General features: G+C 45.2%; 1 protein-coding gene across 2 annotated transcripts in view; it reads left to right on the top strand.

Annotated features, from left to right (window-relative positions):
* The window catches only part of LOC130356953 (histone H2A, sperm-like), a 191,400-nt gene that overhangs the window by 147,374 nt on the left and 16,883 nt on the right, over positions 1 to 27,143 (top strand). The window contains exon 1 of one of the 2 annotated variants that reach the window (XM_056559160.1): positions 7,966 to 8,139. The exons of the other annotated variant lie outside the window; for it this stretch is intronic. Within the exon in view, the coding sequence (XP_056415135.1) occupies positions 8,040 to 8,139 (100 nt within the window). The 5' untranslated portion in view covers positions 7,966 to 8,039. Of the gene's footprint in view, positions 1 to 7,965; positions 8,140 to 27,143 lie in introns of those variants that run through there. 2 annotated transcript variants of the gene reach the window in all.

Genomic DNA, 27,143 nt, shown 5'->3' with positions numbered 1-27,143 from the left:
AACCCCTTAAGGACCAATATAAATAAACCTGTACGCCCCTGAAAAACCAGGCCTGTTTTTTCAAATCGGGGATGTCTGTCTTTATTAGAGAATAACTCTGGTAAGGTTTTGCCAATCACGATAATTCTGACATTGTTTTTTTGTCACAAGTTGTCCTTCATGTACATAGTAAAAGTGAGCCGATATCATTTGTAGTTTTTTTTTACAATGTAAAAAATCATGAAATTTTTACAAAAAATTAAGATTTTTTGCTATTTTAACACTAATAGGTTGCATATATTTATACATACTGACCAAATAGTTTATGAAACTTATACTTTCAGATGTCTACTTTATTTTGACGTAATTTTTTTGTTTTTAATTAACATTTTAAATTAGTTAAAAGCCTAACAATTTAACTTGAAATTTTGAAAATTTGGAAAATTTGAAAAGTACATCTTTTTTTATGTGCTATGCAAGGTTTGCAGATTAAAAGGTAGTAGAACATAGGAACACCCCCCCCCCCCAAATGACCCCATTTAAAAAACTAGACCCCTCAAGGTATTCGCTAGGGGGTACAGTGAGTATTTTAACACCATAGTTTTTTGGCAGGAATTATTACAAAGTCAGTGTTAAAAATTCGAAATTTGCAATTTTTCACAAATGCATCATTTGGGGGGCATATTTTTTGTACATCACTTCTGATATTGAAAGAAATGCACCCTTTATTTTATTTAGCTGCTTGTCCCATGTTCGTAAATACCCCCGCTTAGGCCATATATGGTTCCTTGGCCGCCTGGTAGGACTCAGAAGGAGAGGAGCGCCATTTGGCTTTCAGGGTAGAACAGTACCCCCACCCCCACAAGTGACCCCATTTATATACCGCACCCCTGCAAGTTATTGGCTGGACCAGGGACCTCTCTGATTGGTCTTTGGTCGGCTGGCAGTATAACATGTCTGTCTGTGACAGTTAAGGCTCCTGATGGATATATCCGCCATGTTGTGGGAATAAGCACCCGCTCATGGCAAATATATCCATCACTGCTGCGGCTGGGTAGCTCAGTGTGTCCGCTCATGACTGCTGGCGGGAAATCCGCCGCTATGAGTGAACACACAAAGCTACCCAGCCGCAGCAGGGAGCTCATTACCGGGACTGCTGCATAATGTGTAGGATCACATGGTGGACATCTGCAGCATAATACATGCTGCGGATGTCCGCCAAAGCGATCCTACACATTATGCATTTTTTTTATTAGATTCATTTAATAAATGTATTTTTAAGATATATATATATATATATATATATTTTTTTTTTTCCCCCTTTTATTAAATTTTTATTTATTTTTACACTTTTATTTTATTTATTTATTTATTTTTTAACTTTTTAATGCTTTGGAATACTTAGTATTCCAAAGCATTGCAGTTATATACTGCCTGACAGTTTTCACTAGCAGGCAGCATATTAGGACGTGCCTCTGGCACGTCCTTTCAGGCAATACCCAGGGCAGACCTGGGGGTCTTTGTAGGACCCCCGGCTGCCCAGGTATGCAGCAGCACCCCGCGATGCTGCGGGGTGCTGCAGGAGAGATAGAGGGAGCCCCCTCCCTCTGTCAGAACTCCTTACAGCGCGCGGTCACTTCTGACCACGGCTGTAAGGGTTAAACTGTCGGGAGTGAAGTGAACTTCACTCCCGGCAGTGCGGCAGGCCCCGGCCAACCGCGTATTACACACAGCACCCCGCGATCGCGATGCGGGGTGCTGCAGAGGAGACAGAGGGAGCCCCCTCCCTCTGTCATAACACAGCCCGCGGCTGTAAGGGTTAAAACTGCCGGGACCGAAGTTTACTTCGGTCCTGGCAGTGCAGCAGGGTCCCGGCTGTGTGATACAGCAGAGTCCCTGCCACGATCTCGTGGGTGCACTGGACAGCACCCACGAGAATAATGGACGAGTATAGACGTCCAGGTGCGGTAACGGCCGCCAACCTGGACGTCTATACTCGTCCGTGGTCGTTATCGGGTTAAGGGTGCCAATAACTTTGTCAAGACCATTTTTGGAGTTTGGTGTGACATTATGTCCAATTTGCTTTTTTTCCTCCCTTTTTTGATTTAGTTCCAATACACATAAAGGGAATAAACATGTGTATAGCAAAACATGTGTTACTGCAATCCTTTTCTGTGAGAAATACTTCATTTTCTTGAAAAATTTCAGGGGTGCCAACAGCCATGACTGTATGTTCCTGCATAACTTCTGTACTGCTGGAGATATTTTAATAATACCTGGTACACATATTACTTATATGTCAAATAAAAATATATGATAGTTAAATTAGCCTACACCCTTATATAAAAGATGTTTGTTTTTTTCAAGTCCCATGCAAGTATATGGGACTTCCAGTACCTTACTCCGCAAGCTCCACTCTGCATCTCCTGGTGAATGTGTCATTCTGGCTTGCAAGCCACACCCCATCTCACAGAGACACGCCCACTGTTTAAGCCCCACCCCTTTTATTATCTACCCTTTTTGTTCATCGGTCTGGCTTGCAAATACCTCCCAGTCGCACAAAGCCATGTCCCCTTCTATTTTCAGCTTACAATATCTTCATTACAAATCAGTCCCACCTGAGGAAGGGATATGAGGATGGGATATGAGGACGGGATATGAGGTCAGGATCGGAGATCGGGATATGAGGATGGGACATAAGGATGGGATATGAGGACAGGATATGAGGATGGGAAATAAGGACGGAATATGAGGAAGGGATATGAGGTCGAGATATGAGGACGGGATATGAGGACTAGATATGAGGTCAGGATATGAGGTCGGGATATGAGGACAGGATATGAGGACATCATATGAGGTTGGGATATGAGGTCAGCATATGAAGTCAGCATATGAGGTTGGGATATGAGGACGGGATATGAGGTCGGGGTATGAGGATGAGATATGAGGACGGGATATGAGGATGGCATTTGAGGTTGGGATATGAGGATGGGACATAAGGTCGGGATTTGAGGTCTGGAAATGAGGACAGGACATGCGGTCGGGATATGAGGACAGCATATGAGGTTTGGATATGAGGACGGGATATGAGGTTTGGATAGGTGGTCGGGATAGGAGGTCGAGATATGAGGACGGGATATGAGGACTGGATATGAGGATGGGATATGAAGTCAAAAGCTTCCTCCTTTGTTGATTTTCCTCCCCAACAAGGATTAGGAAGGAAAAACCGAGCAACGCCAGGTACTCAGCTAGTATAATAATATATGAAAATTTACTAATGAAATTCAGACATTGCTTTCAAATTGTGGCTCAACAGAATCATTTTGAAAAACAAAATAATTAATCTGTCCTGAACATACACTGTGGTGGCCCAGCACGGGGTGGTGTTTCCCCGTACCCTTCTCTTGCCCTGTCAAGAAGAGTCCCTTTATGTCCCCAGGGCCCCCTGCAGTGTTATCCCCTATGTACATATGTTATATGTTAAAAGAGTAATGTTTCTTTAATTACTGTGACCATGTGCTTGTTACCCAGGAGGCACTAGCGACCAGGTGACCCCTCAAGAGACCTATGGGCTCTTTGCTAGACACCCCCTATAAAAACCAGGGGTGGAGCTACAATCTCTCTCTTCCAGCATTCTTGCTCCTGCTGAGGTCCAGTGCAGTCGTCTCAGTGACGAAAGTCTGCAGCCACAAAGTCAGCTCAAATAAGCACAAAGTCATCTTCATGTCAATTGTCAAGTCAGCTAAGTCAAGTCTTCTATATAGTCACCGTGGCCTGCACTAAAGTGTATCTACATACTGCAAGTCCAAGCAAGACTGAGAGGTCCCCCTGTTTCACTGGTCACCTCCTTGGGATATTGGCTGTACTGCATAGACTGTATCACCTGTCTAGCCACAGTAAAGCTACCGTTGTCTGTAACTTGGCGTCGGTGTCTTCATTGCCCCGTGCCTAGCCAAGAACTAGCGGTATTACCTTTGGGTGGTTAAGGCTAAACCACGCCCTGGCGTCATGACAAGAAGGGGATAATAACATCTGCCTACAGGGTTACAACATCCTACATTGCACCCCCGCATGCCACAACTTTGGCATCACGAACAGGATACAGGTGTGTGCCATATGCCACAAGTCCTCCCCCCTAGTCTGAACTGTGTCTAATACTGTTTGCAAAAAATCTCATGCCGATGCGACAGGTTTGCGCCAGAAAGTGTACGTGACTTTGTCATTGAGATGAGTTTTAACCGAGGCGCTTGTGAAATAGAGGGGGAGGTGAAGAAAAATTAGCTGCCTGTTGTTTTGAAAACTGCTAAAGTCACAAAAAAACATGCACAAAATTAGAACAGAAGCCATGTTACGTTATCCAGCATTGCCTGTATCTGAACGGGTTAAAGATGCGTCAGAGAAGTGCGCAAAAATGTCCCGCACTGGTCAATGTCCTGGGCGTGGAAGTCAGCGCAGCTGTTCCAAGAACTGGCTGCCCGCTTGCAACGTCTTTCCTTTGGGGCCAAGGAGGCCTGCCACCTAGTCCCACTACCGTAGGACGATGGGGACTGGCCAGCAACCCCAGAGGAGAAAACATCCAAGTCATCAGGTGCATCATCGCCGGTGAGGCTGTCCCCTCACCACCGGATCTGGGGGTCCTGGGCAGAAATCCTGATGGAAGAATCGGAAGTGAGTACCCCGGCTGAGGCTGCATTTTCTACCCCTCCTTCCACCCCTAGCCCTGCGCAAACCCCCCAGGCCCCAAAGTCTGTTGTCCGTCCACCATCACCACCTTTGCCTAAGTGGTTATTTGGCGATGAGCCCAGTTTTATCTGATACATGAAGGAGCACCTTCTTCCCTTGCCAGGGAAGTCCCATCCCCCAGTTCTTCCGGCCCAGTGCAAAAGGGCCAAAAGAGATGCTGAAGTGGCTGAAATTGTGGAGGGACTGAGGGCTCAGAGACTGGAGAAGTATAGGCCGAAGCTGCTGCCATTTGACGTGCGACAGGCGCAGCAGCAAGACACCAAAACCCTAGAGGCCATGTACATAAGAAAATTGGAGCATCCCCGAGAGGGTTAGCCACCCCTGGAAAGCCGCAGCGCGACGGTGGTGAAGTTTGACACGGTACGTGGGTTTTGCTCCCTTATGGACTGCCATCATGGAGAAATTATTCCAGTCAATTGACAGGCAGTACAGAGGGACTATCTCCCCCCCCCCCCCCAGAAATGCATTCTCTTGAGAGCAGGGAGATTGTGGAGTATACGGCTGTGCAGAGCATGAGAGGAGAGTGGGCAGCTGTGGTGACCCATCCGAAGAATCCAACTCAGATTCCATTTGCTTATTTCCGTTCAGACAACTGGGACGCAGATCCCTTTGGGTTGCTGCCACCGAAAGTCCTAGGGTACCACCCGAGAGGAGGTCTTCATGCCCGAAGCGCCTGTTATGGTTCCAAGATACCTGCCAGAGTCATCTGAGAATGTGCCCAGGCCTTCTCTTGTGGTGGAGGAGGTTTGGCCTAATCAGCAGGCACCAACCAAAGTGCCTCGGCCTACTCCAGCTGTTGCAGAGGTTTGGCCGGTTCACCAGGCACCAACTGTTCATCCCCCAGTGGCGCAAGCTGGTGGTCACTTTGAGTCCGACCATCACCGAGTTCCGTTTGTCCCATGTCTCATGGAACACACATGTCAACCCCATGGAGGTGGCTCAGTCTCGTGGCCCTAGGTTCATGTCACAACCTAGGAAGCAAACCGACCGCCGAGGCTGGGATGGAAAGATACAATATTGAGGAGCATCGTTTCAGTCAAGTAACTTTGCCCTTTTGGTCGAAAATACTAACTGTGTTCTGTGTGAGAATACTTTGTTGTCTCAGGTTTCTGTAGCAACGTTCAAGTATGGCACCTGACGAACTTGTCAAATGTTTTTGTTACAACCAATTTCATAAATGTGTGCCCGGCTCTTAGCCGAGATTCTTTACCAAGAACTCTATAATTAACACATAATTCCTTACAGACTTACAAAAAAGAACTTAATCAGATTTTGGAGGGGGCCTGGGAAAAAGGCATAATCAACAAAAAAAACTAAAGATGGGCTCCTCACTTGTTACCCACAAGTTCCAACATTTTACTTGATTCCGAAATTACACAATGATCCACTGAATCCTTCCGGACGTCCGATAGTATCAAGCATCAATGGGGTTTGTGATATGGTATGTAAATTCATTGACATTTACTTAAAAACATTGGTAAAACACTACCGTCTATACCACTGACGTGCTGGGGAGGATTGATGGGATCTTTTTGGAGGATGACATGATGCTTGTGACGGCTTATGTAGAGTCTTTATACACGTGCATAAGACACGTAGATGGACTTAATGTAGTTCGATTTTTCTTTGAAACTAGTGGCATTGACACAGAACACAGAACCAATTTTTACTAGGACAGTTGGATTTTGTGTTATGTCATAATTTTTTCACATTTAAGGATTGTTACTACCTACAAAAGAGAGGCACGGCGATGGGTGCGGCCTGTGCCCCGTCGTACGCAGGCCTCTTCCTTGGCTACTGGGAGAGGGAGGTCCTGCAGTGCAGCGGGGCACAGCTCGCAACCCAGGTGCAGTGTTGGATTCGATATATCGATGACATCCTTTTTATTTGGCAGGGGTATGTGTCAGACTTAGACATTTTAATGAGCATGTCAAATTCAAATTACATTAATGTCAAACTAACATACAGATACAGTAAAAATGAAGTGGACTTTTTGGACATTAAAGGGGTACTCTGGCCTCAAGACATCTTATCCCCTATCCAAAGGATAGGGGATAAGATGTTGGATCGCGGGGGTCCCGCCACTGGGGACCCCTGCAATCTAGCATGCAGCACCCACCTGCAGCAAGCGCTGTAGTATAGTGATGTCACGACTCCGCCCCATGTGACGTCATGCCCCACCCCCTCAATGCAAGTCTATGGGAGGGGGCGTGACATCTTGGGGCCGGAGTACCCCTTTAAAATACTAAAACAACTAGATGGCAGCCTTTCCACAGATGTTTTCCGAAAGGAAACATCCACAAATTCCTTGTTGCATGCCTCATCGGCACACATACCAGCTACAATTAGAGCAATACCGACAGGACAAATTTTGAGAATGAAATGGATATGCTCTAATAAACCCAGTTTTTGAAAAGTAGAGTTATGATTTGAGTGAGAGGTTTATGGAGAGAGGGTATAGCAACAGGGCCATTAAGCAGGGTTATTATAGGGCCAAGCATGAACATAGAAGTAATTTATTAAAAAGTCAGCAACAAACAAAGAAAAAAACAGACAAACAATGTTGTTAGATTCATATCCACATGCAATTGCCAATGGAATGCAATGAGAAGGGGAGTGGACAAACTCTGGGGGGTCCAAAAACAGACCCGGTATTGGTATTGTTTGTTCCGGATAGGGCATCGTTCACCACCAGAAGGGGTTCAAACCAGAAAGATAAACTTATGAGAAGTCATTACACCACTAGGGTCCAACAACTTTTTTGGGCAACAAACCCCTGAGTGGGGTGTTACCAATATGGAGATTGTATAGCGTGTACTAATGTGGTAAGAGCCAAGACATTTAGATCAGCAGATGGAGCCAGAGAATTTTCCGGTCTCCAATACATCTCGTGTAGCTCACAAAATGTTATTTATTACCCTACGTGTGGATGTTCTAAAATATACATAGGCCTGACTACGAGGCAACTGAAGATACACATCCGAGAGCATATACGAGATATACAGGCGGCTAGAAATATGGATGATAGTATAGCATTAAAAACGCTACCAAGACACTTCAAATCTGAGTACAATTGTGATCCCTCGAGTCTGCAGGTAAGGGGCATAAAGAAAATCAGTTTAGGAGCTAGAGGGGGGAATTATAAAAAAGCTTTTAGCACAGAAAGAGTGCCATTGGATAGTACAACTGGGTACCATGGCTCCTAGTGGTTTAAACGAGCAGTTGTCATTTGGAGCATTTTTGTAAATAATATGTTCATCAGCGATTTTAAAATTTTTTGTTTTATTCCTTGTATTTTAGATTGACTTTCCATGTGAATGATAGGATACAATCAGAGAAGGATTGGCAAGAAAGTGTCCATTGGTAGGGAAGAGAACCGGAGCAACTCATTCAAGAATAAATCTCAAGATCATGATGGTATGAAGACTTTACTTAAAATTAATTATAAAATAATTTTTTTTTTCTTTCTCCCATGTGTGTGTCATGATCACTTTAAGGATGTATTTGATTTGCAGTGGCAATATTTGAAAATATTGGGGTAATACGAATTCATGGGCATTATCCATTATTTTAGGGCACTTTCACATAATATCATTGGGGTTATTTTTAGTGCTACTTAAGGATTGAGGTACACAATCAATTATTATTATCAACACATTTATAGTATTTATATCTTGTTTTCCTCCAATATTACCATAAATTATGGGTGTGTTTTTTGCATTTGCAGGGTTTATCACATATTTGTATATTCACTATGTATCACCATTAATGTATACATTTCAATCATAATATTATCATGATTTATATTGCGGAGTGTCTTCACTGTGTTGGGTATCAGATTTTACACTTAATATTTCTGTATGATTTTCAATATAGTTAAGGGAATTTTTTTTTGTCCACCTGTTATGTGCAATAGAATGGGTTCTGCTGCATGTGGCTCTCCCCATTACATTAGTTATGATTAAACCCATATCCGTGATCGCGCTCAGTGCGCATGCTCAGCATTCCTTTTCTAGCGAGCCTACTCCAGCCGTTGCTCACCACGGACGGCGCATGCCCAGAATATTGGCCCGGGCTTGCGCTCTCCAGGATGGGTGACGAAAGTGGAGCAGAGCAAGGCGAAACTGAATGCGGCGTCTGCGCGAGGAAGAACGCGATCACGTGAATGGACACTTCCTGGCCATAAAATATATAAAGAATACACAAGTTATAAAAAGTCGACGGCGGCCCCTTGAAAAAAGGGAGGCACCAATCGGCGTTGAGGTGCCGAGGTATGCTGAAAGCAATGGGTAAGCACGAAGGCACTTTTCCAGTGTGGACTTTAATAGCACCTTGATCAATCCCATGTTTACTATTGCATTTTTACACATCTGAGGTGGTTCGGAAGCAGCAGGACCCAGTACTTAGTTGCACTAGATATTGTGGACAATTGAACCTGATTAAATGTGGTCCTTCCGCTTGTTATATATTACTTTCATTTATTAACAACTTATACATTGGGGCTTATTATCGTTGTTATATTTTGGTTTAAGGTGCATGAGACATCCATTTCTGTACAAGTGATATTCTATACTGGAAAATTAATTTGTCTAGCTAATACATGGTCAATATTGTACCTCTGCAGCAGTCCAATCACTGTGTGTATGTTCATCTCTTCCACATGTTGAGTTGTTTTTACCTTGTCACATATTTGTTTCAATAAAGATTGTGTTATTAATTTAAGTGGTATCTCCATTTTTTTCTTTTTGGTATGTGATGTATAGAGGAGTTGCCACCATTGGTTTTTTACTAGGATCACGATAGACACCCATAAAATAATATAAGATACATGCATGGGGGAAGTCATTTTGGGTTCTATTGTTTATTAATGTACCTGGACTGTAGAGCGGTACAATGGACCTATGTGTATATATATATCCTGTTATAGTAATATATTTTTGCTCATTATTCTGCACAAGTCAACACTTGTGCTAATGTGCTATAATTGTCATAATGTAATAAAATGTTTATAACTTGTTTGTACATCAAGTTCAAAGTGTTCAATGTTTTTGTGCCTGGCAATTTTTATAGGAGGTATCCTGACCCAGTCAGGAGGGACGTCACTACTACCACACCGCCAGGACAACAGTATAAGGATTAGTTTCCCACATAAAAGATATGTACCACACATAGGTAAATAACACCATATTAAATAGTGTACATATGTCTATATTTACATTAGGGCTGTAGCATTTACTGTAAGTACCAGTCCACAAGTATCTATGATAAGAATGTTTAATGTCTAATATTTTCTTGTGTCCACGTGCCCAGGATACTTTACTGGCCAGAAGGTAGAGTTCTGGGGGGAAGTGTGTCCAACCGAGGGACCCAAGTAGCCAAGGAGTTGGGTAAATAGCCTCCAGCAGCCCAATCCAAAAGAGTCATGTATATTGTCCTTTAATCGTGTTACTACAGCAGTGACAAGGTTACTAAGCCTCCAGATGTTTTGAGTGTTTAAGGACATTTTTATGCCTCATGGACTCCTTTTGTTCACCTGTTTTTTACCACCAGACCTGTATATGGACATTGTTTGAAATGCTTCAGGAACTGTCTGTGGCCCCTGTGGTCATTACGGTCCTCTGCCCCCCAGGACTGGGCGTCGAGGGTGACTTCATTAAAGAGGGGGAGTTGGTGGTGGCCCAGTACAGGATGGTGTTTCCTCATACCCTTCTCCTGCCCTGTCAGGCAGAGCCCCTTTATGTCCCCAGGGCCCACTGCAGTGTTATCCCCTATGTACACATGTAATTACTGTGACCATGTGCTTGTTACCCAGGAGGAACTAGTGACCAGGTGACACCTCAAGTGACCTATGGGCTCTTTGCTAGACACCCCTATAAAAACCAGGGGTGGAGCTACATTCTCTCTCTTCCAGCATTCTTGCTCCTGCTGAGGTCCAGTGCAGTCGTCTCAGTGTGTGTCCAGAGCATTGGAGGCCTCAAACCTAAAGTCTGCAGCCACAAAGTCAGCTCAAGTAAGCTCAAAGTCATCTTCATGTCAATTATCAAGTCAGTCAAGTCAAGTCTTCTATAAAGTCACCGTGACCTGCACTAAAGTGTCTCTACATACTGCAAGTCCCAGCAAGCCTGCGAGGTCCCCCTGTGTCACTGGTTACCTCCTTGGGATATTGGCTGTACTGCATAGACTGTATCACCTGTCTACCCTCAATAAAGCTAGCGCTGTTTGTGACTTGGCGTCGGTGTCTTCATTGCCCGCGTGCCTATCCCAGGACCAGCGGTATTACCTTCGAGTGGTTAAGGGTAAACCACGCCCTGGCATCATGACAAGAAGGGGATAATAACATCTGCCCCAGGGTTACAATATCTGCCCTACATTGCACCCCCGCACGCCACAACACTAAATGATGGTTCCTTAATGTAATATTTTGTTGCACAGCCTTTTGAGGTAGTCTCTGCAATTCAGTGATTTCTGTAACTCTCAATGAGACATTTGCCCTTGATTCCAGGTATCTTGGCCCACTCCACATAAGATACCACTCCACCTGTCTCAGGTGTGAAGGTGTCTTCTCCAGACTGCAGGTATTAAAGCGCCTAGCAGGACACTTCAGAAAAATCCAATGTTTTGCTCTAAGCCATTCTTGGGTATTTTTAGCTGTGTGTTTTGGGTCATTATCCTGGACCCATGACCTGTGACCTGAGACCAAGCTTCATGGGCAGCACATTTACCTCCAGAATGCTTTGATAGTCTTCAGATTTCATTGTACCCTGTGTGGTTTCCCAGTACCGGAGTGCGTTCTGTCAGGTTAACATTGCTTCAGGTGCCTACAATAGGCCCTGCTGCTCAGGTAATGCTTAAATATTTGTTATGATCTTTTCCTGTTAATTTATGTTGTTTTGCACTGTACCTTTAAGAAATGTACAGGATATCTGTGAGGAGGTATGATGCAGAGTACCCATGTGACCCTGATTGCCCAATGGGAGGCCCCCTAGATAAGCCAAATATAGTGTAGGGGGGGAGCTATTCAGTCTAGTTAGAGTCAGAATCTAACTTCAGTCTTAGCGCAGAGCTCAGTGTGAGCTGCAGTGTGGAGAAGAGACAGCAGGAATGTGAGGTGATCTAAGGGAAGCCTAAAGAAAATCTCCCAGCAAGCGACCGCGCCATTCTGCAAGTGTTCCCTATCCAGGAGGAGTCGAAAATTCCTAACTGTGAACATAATACCCGGTGAGTCGATGGGCCACACAGAGATAATTCATAAGCAAAACAAAAGAAAAATTAGTACATAAAAATGCACTTTCCAAAGACAACAATGATAAATGTCCCCCTATGTCTTAGTAATCCACATGCAAACCTCTTAGGATATGCCCCTCCTTGTAGACATTAAAGTTTCTATTCTATCAGTAAAGAGTATCTGTCACCAAACTAAACTTTTAATACTGATATACAAAATATTTATTTTATGTTACTAAAACACTGATACTCTCTGTCCCTGCTGGGCCCTAGCATGGGACACAGAAGTCAGTGAAAATAGAAATTAAAAATTACATTAATAAAATGATAAAACTTGCAACAAAATGGGTGATATATGGAATATTCAATAATGCGCTAAAAATAGCAAAGTGCTGTACTGTTCAATAACTGGAAAGTTCAACAGTCTTTGTGCTTCCAATAGATAGTAACACAGTTCAACAAAGTTCCGATGTATCAATCTCAGTAATAGTCATTGGGGATACAATGTAGCAAGTTGTCGCTTCAGAACACTTAGTATACTGAGTGGATACGAGGTCTGGTGCACAGCACCACTCACCGCTCCTGACGCCGTCTATGGTAGCTGGCTGGACGGGCTGATGTGGAGTTGTCAACCTCCGGCGATGCCCGATGTCTGTACGGATCTCCTTCTCCTTTGGTCCTCGGCTGGCACGGATGGCACCAACCTTTCAGGTGTGCCGTGGATCGTGAGTTGGTCCGGGGAGACAGCGGTGGTGGCAGAAAAGAAGTAGAGCAGCAGCGGTGGCGATGCGGTGGAAGCGGTGAGGGTAAGTGCGGCGTGCCTCGTGTGAACTGAGCGTTGTGCACGCGTAGTATAGCGTGGTCCCGAAACTCGGGACTTACAGCAGTTGCAAGAAAATTATTCAATAGCGCTATATTGAGATGGATAAGATATATGCAAGTTAAAATCTAGACGCGTTTCAATGCCTCGGGCATTTTCCTCAGTAGAAATATATTTCTACTGAGGAAAATGCCCGAGGCATTGAAACGCGTCTAGATTTTAACTTGCATATATCTTATCCATCTCAATATAGCGCTATTGAATAATTTTCTTGCAACTGCTGTAATTCCCGAGTTTCGGGACCACGCTATACTACGCGCGCACAACGCTCAGTTCACACGAGGCACGCCGCACTTACCCTCACCGCTTCCACCGCATCGCCACCGCTGCTGCTCTACTTCTTTTCTGCCACCACCGCTGTCTCCCCGGACCAACTCACGATCCACGGCACACCTGAAAGGCCGGTGCCATCCGTGCCAGCCGAGGACCAAAGGAGAAGGAGATCCGCACAGACATCGGGCATCGCCGGAGGTTGACAACTCCACATCAGCCGTCCAGCCAGCTACCATAGACGGCGTCAGGAGCGGTGAGTGGTGCTGTGCACCAGACCTCGTATCCACTCAGTATATTAAGTGTTCTGAAGCGACAACTTGCTACATTGTATCCCCAATGACTATTACTGAGATTGATACATCGGAACTTTGTTGAACTGTGTTACTATCTATTGGAAGCACAAAGACTGTTGAACTTTCCAGTTATTGAACAGTACAGCACTTTGCTATTTTTAGCGCATTATTGAATATTCCATATATCACCCATTTTGTTGCAAGTTTTATCATTTTATTAATGTAATTTTTAATTTCTATTTTCACTGACTTCTGTGTCCCATGCTAGGGCCCAGCAGGGACAGAGAGTATCAGTGTTTTAGTAACATAAAATAAATATTTTGTATATCAGGATCACTCTTTTTTCCATCTCTTTTCTGTCTATCTAATATACCCTGAGGACTGGTTCCTAGTTGATTTTCAACTTCATTAATTAATATTTGTTAGACCTTTGGGTGAAGGTAACGCCAGTTCACCTCGGGTATATTTATTAATGCTAAGTGAGCTACACAGTTTTTTAACCCTTTTTAAACTTTTAATACATTGTTACTTATGTAATTATAAGACACTTTGCTATTTACTGTGATTGAAAAAATGGCCCCTAGGTGGCTCTGTTCTAATCCCTGCCGCAAGTAAAACAGTTAGTTTGGTCTCCTCCCGGTCTAGCAGGAGACCAAACTCAGTGTGTGCATGTGGGGCATGGCGAGGCGCAGCTCTCGTAGGCTTCAGTGACGTCACGCCTGCTGGGGAACGCCCGCTTTCTCCTGCTGGGAGCTCATATAATATGAACAAGGGGAAAGGTATGATACAGAGCTTTTAAAAGTTCGGAAACATTTTTTAAGGGCAGGAGGGGTGTTAGAAGTAGTTAACGAGTATAATTTGAGTTAGTTTAGAAAATATGGTATGATGACAGGTACTCTTTAATGTATGAGTACTCTATGCTTACTATTAGCTTTAAACACCTGCAGGTTGCACGCTCCATTTATTTCAATATGGGGCAGAAATAGACAGAGATATATAGGGAGATATCACTGAAATAATTTAAATACATTACCTAAACATGGAATTACAGAGCTGTTTGTGTGTTTGTTAAAAGTGCCTCCTATTGAGGCTAGAACTACCCAACATTTTGGATTTGCATGACCAAAAATCATCATGTCACTGCTTGATCATGGAGTGTTGTGGCCAAGGTAACTAAATGGAGGTCCCATTGTGTCCTACATGTGGCAATGTGGTCGCAACACAACCCCATTTAGTTATCTCAGCCTTGATGCATCACAATCCAAGCTGGGCAACACGATGCTTAATGTTGCTGCCAGATTTGCTGAGTAGACCTGTGATTACAGCAGCCTCAGCACTGATCTGGTCTGTGTGTAGGAGTGTGATAACAGGGTTGGGGGAGAAGAAGAGGTCTATTAAGAAGAATGTGAGTTAGCAGGAAACAGTGACCATTGTTACGCCGAGCGCTCCGGGTCCCCGCTCCTCCCCGGAGCGCTCGCTACACTCTCTCCGCTGCAGCGCTCCGGTCAGATCCACTGACCCGGGGCGCTGCGATTCTGCTTCCAGCCGGGATGCGATTCGCGATGCGGGTAGCGCCCGCTCGCGATGCGCACCCCGGCTCCCGTACCTGACTCGCTCTCCCTCGGTCCTGTCCCGGCGCGCGCGGCCCCGCTCCCTAGGGCGCGCGCGCGCCGGGTCTTTGCGATTTAAAGGGCCACTGCGCCGCTGATTGGCGCAGTGATTCCAATTAGTGTCTTCACCTGTGCACTTCCCTATATCACCTCACTTCCCCTGCACTTCCCTGCCGGATCTTGTTGCCATTGTGCCAGTGAAAGCGTTCCTTGTATGTTCCTAGCCTGTGTTCCAGACCTCCTGCCGTTGCCCCTGACTACGATCCTTGCTGCCTGCCCCGACCTTCTGCTACGTCCGACCTTGCTTCTGTCTACTCCCTTGTACCGCGCCTATCTTCAGCAGCCAGAGAGGTTGAGCCGTTGCTAGTGGATACGACCTGGTCACTACCGCCGCAGCAAGACCATCCCGCTTTGCGGCGGGCTCTGGTGAAAACCAGTAGTGACTTAGAACCGATCCACTAGCACGGTCCACGCCAATCCCTCTCTGGCACAGGGGATCCACTACCCGCCAGCCGGCATCGTGACAGTAGATCCGGCCATGGATCCCGCTGAAGTTCCTCTGCCAGTTGTCGCTGACCTCACCACGGTGGTCGCCCAGCAGTCACAACAGATAGCGCAACAAGGCCAACAGCTGTCTCAACTGACCGTTATGCTACAACAGTTACTACCACAGCTTCAGCAGTCATCTCCTCCGCCAGCTCCTGCACCTCCTCCGCAGCGAGTGGCCGCTCCTGGGCTACGCCTATCCTTGCCGGATAAATTTGATGGGGACTCTAAGTTTTGCCGTGGCTTTCTTTCCCAATGTTCCTTGCATCTGGAGATGATGTCGGACCTGTTTCCCACTGAAAGGTCTAAGGTGGCTTTCGTAGTCAGCCTTCTGTCCGGAAAAGCCCTGTCATGGGCCACACCGCTCTGGGACCGCAATGACCCCGTCACTGCCTCTGTACACTCCTTCTTCTCGGAAATCCGAAGTGTCTTTGAGGAACCTGCCCGAGCCTCTTCTGCTGAGACTGCCCTGTTGAACCTGGTCCAGGGTAATTCTTCCGTTGGCGAGTATGCCGTACAATTCCGTACTCTTGCTTCAGAATTGTCCTGGAATAATGAGGCCCTCTGCGCGACCTTTAAAAAAGGCCTATCCAGCAACATTAAAGATGTTCTGGCCGCACGAGAAATTCCTGCTAATCTACATGAACTTATTCACCTAGCCACTCGCATTGACATGCGTTTTTCCGAAAGGCGTCAGGAGCTCCGCCAAGATATGGACTCTGTTCGCACGAGGCGTTTCTTCTCCTCGGCTCCTCTCTCCTCTGGTCCCCTGCAATCTGTTCCTGTGCCTCCCGCCGTGGAGGCTATGCAGGTCGACCGGTCTCGCCTGACACCTCAAGAGAGGACACGACGCCGCATGGAGAACCTCTGCCTGTACTGTGCTAGTACCGAACACTTCCTGAGGGATTGTCCTATCCGTCCTCCCCGCCTGGAAAGACGTACGCTGACTCCGCACAAAGGTGAGACAGTCCTTGATGTCTACTCTGCTTCTCCACGTCTTACGGTGCCTGTGCGGATGTCTGCCTCTGCCTTCTCCTTCTCTACCGTGGCCTTCTTGGACTCTGGATCTGCAGGAAATTTTATTTTGGCCTCTCTCGTCAACAGGTTCAACATCCCAGTGACCAGTCTCGCCAGACCCCTTTACATCAATTGTGTAAACAATGAAAGATTGGACTGTACCATACGCTTCCGCACGGAGCCCCTTCTAATGAGCATCGGATCTCATCACGAGAGGATTGAACTTTTGGTCCTCCCCAATTGCACCTCGGAAATTCTCCTTGGACTTCCCTGGCTTCAACTTCATTCCCCAACCCTGGATTGGTCCACTGGGGAGATCAAGAGTTGGGGGCCCTCTTGTTCCAAGGACTGTCTAAGACCGGTTCCCAGTAACCCTTGCCGTGACTCTGTGGTTCCCTCAGTAACCGGTCTCCCTAAGGCCTATATGGACTTCGCGGATGTTTTCTGCAAAAAACAAGCTGAGACTCTACCTCCTCACAGGCCTTATGATTGCCCTATCGACCTCCTCCCGGGTACTACTCCACCCCGGGGCAGAATTTATCCTCTCTCTGCCCCAGAGACTCTTGCCATGTCTGAGTATGTCCAGGAAAATTTAAAAAAGGGCTTTATCCGTAAATCCTCCTCTCCTGCCGGAGCTGGATTTTTCTTTGTGTCCAAAAAAGATGGCTCCCTACGTCCTTGCATTGACTACCGCGGTCTTAATAAAATCACGGTTAAGAACCGCTACCCCCTACCCCTCATCTCTGAACTCTTTGATCGCCTCCAAGGTGCCCACATCTTTACTAAATTGGACTTAAGAGGCGCCTATAACCTCATCCGCATCAGAGAGGGGGATGAGTGGAAAACGGCGTTTAACACCAGAGATGGACACTTTGAGTATCTGGTCATGCCCTTTGGCCTGTGCAACGCCCCTGCTGTCTTCCAAGACTTTGTCAATGAAATTTTTCGTGATCTGCTATACTCCTGTGTTGTTGTATATCTGGACGATATCCTAATTTTTTCTGCCAATCTAGAAGAACACCGCCAGCATGTCCGTATGGTTCTTCAGAGACTTCGTGACAATCAACTCTATGCCAAAATTGAGAAATGTCTGTTTGAATGCCAATCTCTTCCTTTTCTAGGATATTTGGTCTCTGGCCAGGGACTACAAATGGATCCAGACAAACTCTCTGCCGTCTTAGATTGGCCACGCCCCTCCGGACTCCGTGCTATCCAACGCTTTTTGGGGTTCGCCAATTATTACAGGCAATTTATTCCACATTTTTCTACCGTTGTGGCTCCTATCGTGGCTTTAACCAAAAAAAATGCCGATCCCAAGTCGTGGCCTCCTCAAGCGGAAGACGCCTTTAAACGACTCAAGTCTGCCTTTTCTTCGGCTCCCGTGCTCTCCAGACCTGACCCTTCCAAACCCTTCCTATTGGAGGTTGATGCCTCCTCAGTGGGAGCTGGAGCTGTTCTTTTACAAAAAAATTCTTCCGGGCATGCTGTCACTTGTGGTTTTTTTTCTAGGACCTTCTCTCCGGCGGAGAGGAACTACTCCATCGGGGATCGAGAGCTTCTAGCCATTAAATTAGCACTTGAGGAATGGAGGCATCTGCTGGAGGGATCAAGATTTCCAGTTATTATTTACACCGACCACAAGAACCTCTCCTACCTCCAGTCTGCCCAACGGCTGAATCCTCGCCAGGCCCGGTGGTCTCTGTTCTTTGCCCGATTTAATTTTGAGATTCACTTTCGTCCTGCCGATAAGAACATTAGGGCCGATGCTCTCTCTCGTTCCTCGGATGCCTCAGAAGTTGAACTCTCTCCGCAACACATCATTCCACCTGACTGCCTGATCTCCACTTCTCCAGCCTCCATCAGGCAAACTCCTCCAGGAAAGACCTTTGTTTCTCCACGCCAACGCCTCGGAATCCTCAAATGGGGTCACTCCTCCCATCTCGCTGGTCATGTGGGCATCAAGAAATCTGTGCAACTCATCTCCCGCTTCTATTGGTGGCCGACTCTGGAGACGGATGTTGTGGACTTTGTGCGAGCCTGCACTATCTGTGCCCGGGATAAGACTCCTCGCCAGAAGCCCGCTGGTTTTCTTCATCCCCTGCCTGTCCCCGAACAGCCTTGGTCTCTGATTGGTATGGATTTTATTACTGATTTACCCCCTTCCCGTGGCAACACTGTTATTTGGGTGGTCGTTGATCGATTCTCCAAAATGGCACATTTCATCCCTCTTCCTGGTCTTCCTTCAGCGCCTCAGTTGGCTAAACAATTTTTTGTACACATTTTTCGTCTTCACGGATTGCCTACGCAGATCGTCTCGGATAGAGGCGTCCAATTCGTGTCTAAATTCTGGAGGGCTCTCTGTAAACAACTCAAGATTAAATTAAATTTTTCTTCTGCATATCATCCCCAGTCCAATGGACAAGTAGAAAGAATTAACCAAGTCTTGGGTGATTATTTGCGACATTTTGTTTCCTCCCGCCAGGATGACTGGGCAGATCTCCTTCCATGGGCCGAATTCTCGTATAACTTCAGAGTCTCTGAATCTTCCTCCAAATCCCCATTTTTCGTTGTGTACGGCCGTCACCCTCTTCCCCCCCTCCCTACCCCCTTGCCCTCTGGTCTGCCCGCTGTGGATGAAATTTCTCGTGACCTTTCCATTATATGGAGAGAGACCCAAAATTCTCTCCTACAGGCTTCATCACGCATGAAGAGGTTCGCGGATAAGAAAAGAAGAGCTCCTCCCGTTTTTTCCCCTGGAGACAAGGTATGGCTCTCCGCTAAATATGTCCGCTTCCGTGTCCCTAGCTACAAGTTGGGACCACGCTATCTTGGCCCTTTCAAAATTTTGTGTCAAATTAATCCTGTCTCTTACAAACTTCTTCTTCCTCCTTCTCTTCGTATCCCTAATGCCTTTCACGTCTCTCTTCTTAAACCACTCATCCTCAACCGTTTTTCTCCCAAATCTGTTCCTCCCACTCCTGTTTCCGGCTCCTCGGACATCTTCTCTGTCAAAGAGATCTTAGCCTCTAAAAAGGTCAGAGGGAAAACTTTTTTTCTAGTGGACTGGGAGGGTTGTGGTCCTGAAGAGAGATCCTGGGAACCTGAGGACAACATCCTAGATAAAAGTCTGCTCCTCAGGTTCTCAGGCCCTAAAAAGAGGGGGAGACCCAAGGGGGGGGGGTACTGTTACGCCGAGCGCTCCGGGTCCCCGCTCCTCCCCGGAGCGCTCGCTACACTCTCTCCGCTGCAGCGCTCCGGTCAGATCCACTGACCCGGGGCGCTGCGATTCTGCTTCCAGCCGGGATGCGATTCGCGATGCGGGTAGCGCCCGCTCGCGATGCGCACCCCGGCTCCCGTACCTGACTCGCTCTCCCTCGGTCCTGTCCCGGCGCGCGCGGCCCCGCTCCCTAGGGCGCGCGCGCGCCGGGTCTTTGCGATTTAAAGGGCCACTGCGCCGCTGATTGGCGCAGTGATTCCAATTAGTGTCTTCACCTGTGCACTTCCCTATATCACCTCACTTCCCCTGCACTTCCCTGCCGGATCTTGTTGCCATTGTGCCAGTGAAAGCGTTCCTTGTATGTTCCTAGCCTGTGTTCCAGACCTCCTGCCGTTGCCCCTGACTACGATCCTTGCTGCCTGCCCCGACCTTCTGCTACGTCCGACCTTGCTTCTGTCTACTCCCTTGTACCGCGCCTATCTTCAGCAGCCAGAGAGGTTGAGCCGTTGCTAGTGGATACGACCTGGTCACTACCGCCGCAGCAAGACCATCCCGCTTTGCGGCGGGCTCTGGTGAAAACCAGTAGTGACTTAGAACCGATCCACTAGCACGGTCCACGCCAATCCCTCTCTGGCACAGGGGATCCACTACCCGCCAGCCGGCATCGTGACAACCATGACTGGGCGGCAGCTCTATTCTTCCTATTACATGACAATATTAACAACTTCCTGTCTATAATAGAAATTGCTCAGCATTGAAAGGAAAAGCCAAACAAGGGGAGTGCGTATGAGTATTTAGAGAGGTTGTCTGACAAAATAAATTGTGTACGTCTCGGTTAGGGCTGGCCTAAAAATAAAGTTTACTCAACAGTGCCAACCTCCCGATGCATCCATCTTATTGGTGTTCGGTCACAGCCACAGAGCACTTCCTGCTTTCCCTTCAATATCCATTTTATTTGGCCAGACAACCCCTTTAACAGGAGTATGATGTTTTTTCTACTGAAGGTGCGCTTTAAAGGCTAGAAACAACACTAAACTAAATAAAACCATCTGAGAGATGACATAAACCAATCTAAGGACACAAAAGCCTATTAATCCTCCTTGCTAAAATAATAATTCTACAGTAAGAGCGAAATGATTACTCCTAAATGACCGATCCTACATACTAGTCCAGAGTCATTAATCATAGAGAGACATTTAGCTACTGTGCACTATGGTAGTGCCTTTTTGTAATGACAGCTTGCTATTTGAGAATTGTGATTAGATAGCAAAACACAGGGAAATATTAATAATTCTTGACCTTTTCAGCTTTATTTTTCCAGAAAGTGAGACATTCTCAGGCAGGAAAATAAGGCTTTCATGACATGTTATTCAGCAAAAACAATATCAAGTTGACATAAGTGAGTTGTTAGCAGATGCTGGTGACAGACAATAGGATGTGAGTCAGTACATCAAGCAATCTGTAGAATTCACTGATGGCATTTTATAACTATAAAGAGGAAAAGTCTGCTTTTGGTATAAACTGGGTAACCTATAAAATTAACTCGTAATTTGTCTTAGATTATGACATTGTGACATTGTTTTTTTTTTAGTCTATAAAGTGTCTTGTCATGATAAGTGGTGGTCTTACACCCAGCATCAATGCCAATCAGCTGATACCAGAAAGTGCTGCATCCCCCTCATTGTTTAACCAGCGCCAAACATTTCTGAGTGGATGTGTATGGTACTGCAGCTAAGACCCGTTCACTTGATTGTTACTGAGCTATAGTGAGATACAGTACAATGCACAGCCATTTCCAAATACCGTATTTTTCGCCGTATAAGACGCACTTTTTCTTCCCCAAAACTGGGGGGGGGGGGGGGAAAGTTGGTGCGTCTTATACGGCGAATACACATTAAAACCATTAACGGCCGGGACCCGCGGCTAATACAGGACATTAGTGTTGAGCGGCATAGGCCATATTCGAATTCGCGAATATTCGCGAATATATGGACGAATATTCGTTATATATTCGCGAATATTCGCATATTCGTTATATCCTCGTTTTATTTTCGCATATGCGAAAGTTCGCATACGCGAAAATTTACGTACGTGAAAATTTGCACATACAAAATTAGCACCTGCGAAAATTCGCATATGCGAATATTATCATATGCTAAAATTAGCATATGCTAATTTTCGCATATGCGAACTTTCGCACGACAGTCTCACACAGTAGTTTTACAGCCTTCTTTACACCACACAAGCTGGAAGCAGAGAGGGATGATCACTGTGTACTGTGAAGAAAAAAAAAAAAAAAAAAACGAATATTCGTAATTACGAATATATAGCGCTATATTCGCGAAATTCGCGAATTCGCGAATATGCGATATTCGCGAATAATATTCGAATTGCGAATATTTGCGAGCAACACTACAGGACATCACCGATCAAAGCTGACCGCCGCGTCTGAAACTAAAGTGACACTAACCCGGCTGCTCAGTCGGGCTGTTCGGGACCGCCGCGGTTAAATCGCAGCATCCCGAACAGCTTACAGGACACCTGCCTCCTCGGTGCCTGCTCCGTGCCGGGATCCATGGCCGGCACTCTCCTTCGTCGTCATCGCGTCGTCGCGCACGCTGTCCCGTCATCCAATAGGAGCGGCTTGCGTAGCGACGTGATGGCGGCGACAGAGAGCGAGAATACTGGGCAGCAGAGATGTTCCAGAGCGACGTGGACACCCCCGGGGACGCGGCGACAGCGATGGAGGGCGACATCCAGGGCCGTGGTGACGGGTCCGGAGCGGCGGGGACACATGAGTACTACCTCCTATCCAGTGGTCTTCAACCTGCGGACCTCCAGATGTCGCAAAACTACAACTCCGGGCATGCTGGGAGTTGTAGTTTTGCAACATCTGCAGGTTAAAGGTTCAGAATCTTTTTTTTTTTTTTTTTCTAGATTTTCAGCATTTAAAAGTGGGTGCGTCTTATATGCCGGAGCGTCCTATATGGCGAAAAATACGGTATGCGTAATTAATAACGCTCCATTTGCTGGACCTCTGTGCCCTCTTGCACTAGGTTTTTTGGGGGGTGCTGGGAGTTGGACTTCCATTAATATGACTTGAATTCTGAGCATCCATCAGTATTATAGTCCTAGAAATCCACTTTAAAACTAAAATTCCAGAATTATTATTCCTTCAGCCTTCGAGCCCATGAGATCAAGTTATAATACCATGTAATATGCTTCTATGACCTCCGTGCCCCCCACCCAAGTACTGTAGTGCAAGTCCTTTTATTTTACTATAGTCTCTGACCTTTTCCAGCATTCCATTGGGACAGAGACAATGGGGGAGATTTATCAATCAGCCTGAAACCTTAATTTTCTGGTTTTTCCCACAGGAACCAATCAAAGCTCAACTTTCATTTCTTAACGAGCTCTTGTAAATTAAAAGTTGAGCTATGATTGGCTGTTATGGGAAAAACAAGACAATTAGGCTAGGTTCAGACTACGGATTCTCCGCCTGGAGATTCAGAGTGCGGCCAGCGCCGACTGAATCAGTCGGCGCTAGGACCGCGTGGACACTGCAGTCTCCAATAGACTGCAATGTGTTCCGCGAGTATTTCCGCCTGAAGAAAGAGAACCGCCATTCTTCAGGCGGAAATTTCCAAGCGGATTTTTTTTCCGTTCACAAATTCCGCTTCACAAATTCCGAACTGTGAATTTGTGTACGGAAACCCAATCACTACACTATATATTTTAGCAAGCGGAATTTCCGCCTGCAATTTCAAAGCGGAATGGCAGGCGGAAATTTCGTAGTGTGAACCTGGCCTTATGGTTTCAGGCTGATTGATAAATGTGGGCCAATATGTCATAAGTCACATGGTTATGCTGTAGTGCAGTGGCCTCCAACCTGCAGACCTCCAGATGTTGCAAAACTACAACTCCCAGCATGCCCGGACAGCCGTTGTCTGTCCAGGCATGCTGGGAGTTGTAGTTTTGCAAATCTGTGTTGTATGGATCCATAATGCACTACCCACAGAAATCTATAGGCCCAGGCTGTATCTCTGTCACGCCTCTAGTTTAAAGGGGTACTCCGGTGAAAAACATTTCAGAACAGATTTGTAAATTACTTCTATTAAAAAATCTCAATCCTTCCTGTACTTATTAGCTGCTGAATACTACAGCGGAAATAATTTTCTTTTTGAAACACAGAGCTGTCTGCTGACATCACGACCACAGTGCTCTCTGCTGACATCTCTGTCCATTTTAGGAACTGTCCAGAAGAGCAGATGTTTGCTATGGGGATTTCCTTTTACTCTGGACAGTTCCTAAAATGGACAGAGATGTCAGCAGAGAGCACTGTGCTCGTGATTCAGCAGACAGCTCTGTGTTTCAAACGGAAAAGAATTTCCACTGTAGTCTTCAGCAGCTAATAAGTACAGGAAGGATTAAGATTTAATAGAAGTAATTTACAAATCTGTTTAACTTTCTGGCACCAGTTGATTTAAAAAAGAAAAGTGTTTCACCGGAATACCCCTTTAATACAACATATTATTCTCAAAGATGAATAGGAAATTCATGAAAAATTGTGGAATGCTGTCACACATACTATATTACTGAGGTCTTTTTTACTGGTGGAGTGCCTTCATCTCAATAATGCAAAAATGTAGAGACTGTGCAACTGTACAAGCTGTGTGCATTAGACCTACAGTATGTGTTGTAGTTCTTATTCTCACATAGCTTAGATCTATCCATCCTTGCCCTAATGGAATAAGATGTCTATGCACCAACCTACTGGAGAACCTGTGCTTTGGCTCTTTTCACATAATCTTTTTTTGTTTCTACAGGATGCATTCATCTCAGGAGCTGAAGGACCCTTTTACTTTTTCCACAAAATAAGGGTTTAAAAAAAAAAGAAAAAAGAAAAAAAAAATGAAAATGAAAAAATAAAATAAAATCCCCTTCATTTTGTACTAAATACCCCATAATGACAAAATGAAAACTGCATTTTAGAAATATTTGCATATTTATTAAAAAGGATTTTTTTTTATTTTGCATGAACTTAAGTATTTAGACCCTTTGCTATAACACTTAAATGTTAGCTCTGGCTCCTCCCATTTCTCGTGATAATCGCTGAGATTTTCCTTTGCCTTTTTTGGAGTCACCATGGTAAATTCAGATGATTGGATCGGATTGGAAAGACACAGCCCTGTCTATATAAGGTCTCACAGCTGACAATACATATCAAAGCACAAACCAAAACATGAGGAAGAAAGAACTGCCTGTAGAGCTCAGAGACATCATTGAGTGGAGGCAAAGATCTGGAGAAGGGTACAAAACATTTCTACTAGAATGAAAGTCACCCAAAATAACAGTAACCCACATAATTCTTAAATGAAAGATGCTTGGAACAGCCACAAATCTTCCTAATGCTGGCCCCGCCAACAAACTATATAATCTAGGGCCTTGGTAAGAGTGGTGACCAAGAACTCAATGATCAGTCTGGCTGAGCTCCAAAGATCCTGTGTGCAGATGGGAGAAACCAGAAGGTCAACCGTCACTGCAACCTCCACCAATCTGAGCTTTATGGCAGAGTGGCCAAAAGAAGCCTCTCCTCAGTACAATATTCTCTGATCTGATAAAACCAAAATTCAATTCTTTGGCCTCAACTCTAAGTGTTATGTCTGCAGGAAACCAGGCACTGTTCATCACCATCCATGCCAGAAATCCGACAAACATGCCAGAAGGATATATAGGGGGGGGGGGGGGGGGGCAGCTGAATATCACTTCCTGTCGAAGTGGTCTTCCACGAAACGCGCGTCGAGGTGTCACACGGAGGAGGTCTACCACATGTCATTTATATTAGTAATATGATGTATTTATGATGGTATATTATTCTGGCACGATTATTGTTTGGTCACTTATGGGGATATAATTTTTTGTATTGTGATTTGTTTTCATTTGGAAATATATTATATTGGGTACACTTAACTACATTCTCCATGTATATACTCTGTATGTGGGGAACTTCTCCTGTCTGTTTTGGGATATATGTTTTTTAAGGGTTAGAGGTTGTCCTTATCTTTTTCATATATAATAAAGAGATATATTTCATATGAATTGGTGTTGACATCATTTTATATGGTGAGGTAGCTTTGTAGGTTATGTGTTGTGTTTTTTGCTGCCTTAGGCTGCATAATTGTCCAATAGAACAAGTGTAGGTTAGACTGCCCATCGTCTGCCCAATTCCATCCATACACTGAAGCATGGTGGTGGCAGCATCATGGTGTGGGGGTATTTTTCAGCAGCTGGGTCAGGGACACTGGTCAGGGTTAAGCAAAAGCTGGATGGAGAAAAGCACAGAGATATACTCAATGAAAACCTGAGCCAGAGTGCTCTGGACCTCAGTCTGGGCCAAAGGTTTACCTTCCAACAAGACAATGACCTTAACCCCTTAAGGACCGGGGTTTTTTCCATTTTTGCATTTTCGTTTTTTGCTCCTTGCCTTTAAAAAATCATAACTTTCAATTTTGCACCTAAAAATTGTACTACTTTGTAATGACGTCAGTCATTTTGCCCAAAAATCTACGGTGAAACGGAAAAAAAAATCATTGTGCGACAAAATTGAAAAAAAAAACGCTGTTTTGTAACTTTTGGGGGCTTCCGTTTCTACGTAGTACATTTTTCGGTAAAAATGACACGTTATCTTTATTCTGTAGGTCCATACGATTAAAATGATACCCTACTTATATAGGTTTGATTTTGTCGGACTTCTGGAAAAAATCATAACTACATGCAGGAAAATTAATACCTTTAAAATTGTCATCTTCTGACCACTATAATTTTTTTTTTTCCATGTATGGGGCAGTATGAGGGCTAATTTTTTGCGCCGTGATCTGAAGTTTTTAACGGTACCATTTTTGCATTGATAGGACTTATTGATCGCTTTTTATTCATTTTTAAATGATATAAAAAGTGACCAAAAATACACTATTTTGGACTTTGCGCGCACGCCATTGACCAAGCGGTTTAATTAATGATATATTTTTATAATTCGGACATTTCCGCAAGAGGTGATACCATATATGTTAATTTTTATTTTTATTTACACTTTTTTTTTTTTATTGGAAAAGGGGGGTGATTCAAACTTTTAATAGGGGAGGAGTTAAATGATCTTTATATAGGGACCTATAACACTGCACACACTGATCTTCTATGTTGATCACTATTTTCTCATAAGAAACCAGTGATCAACGATTCTGCCGCATGACTGCTCATGCCTGGATCTCAGGCACTGAGCAGTCATTCGGCGATCGGACAGCGAGGAGGCAGGAAGAGGCCCTCCCGCTGTCCTGTCAGCTGTTCGGGATGCCGCGATTAGC

Source organism: Hyla sarda, chromosome 2 (assembly GCF_029499605.1).
Source record: "Hyla sarda isolate aHylSar1 chromosome 2, aHylSar1.hap1, whole genome shotgun sequence".
NCBI classification, from domain to species: Eukaryota; Metazoa; Chordata; class Amphibia; order Anura; family Hylidae; genus Hyla; species Hyla sarda.
Note: the sequence above shows the minus strand (reverse complement) of the source record. Positions and strands in the feature narration are given on the sequence as shown.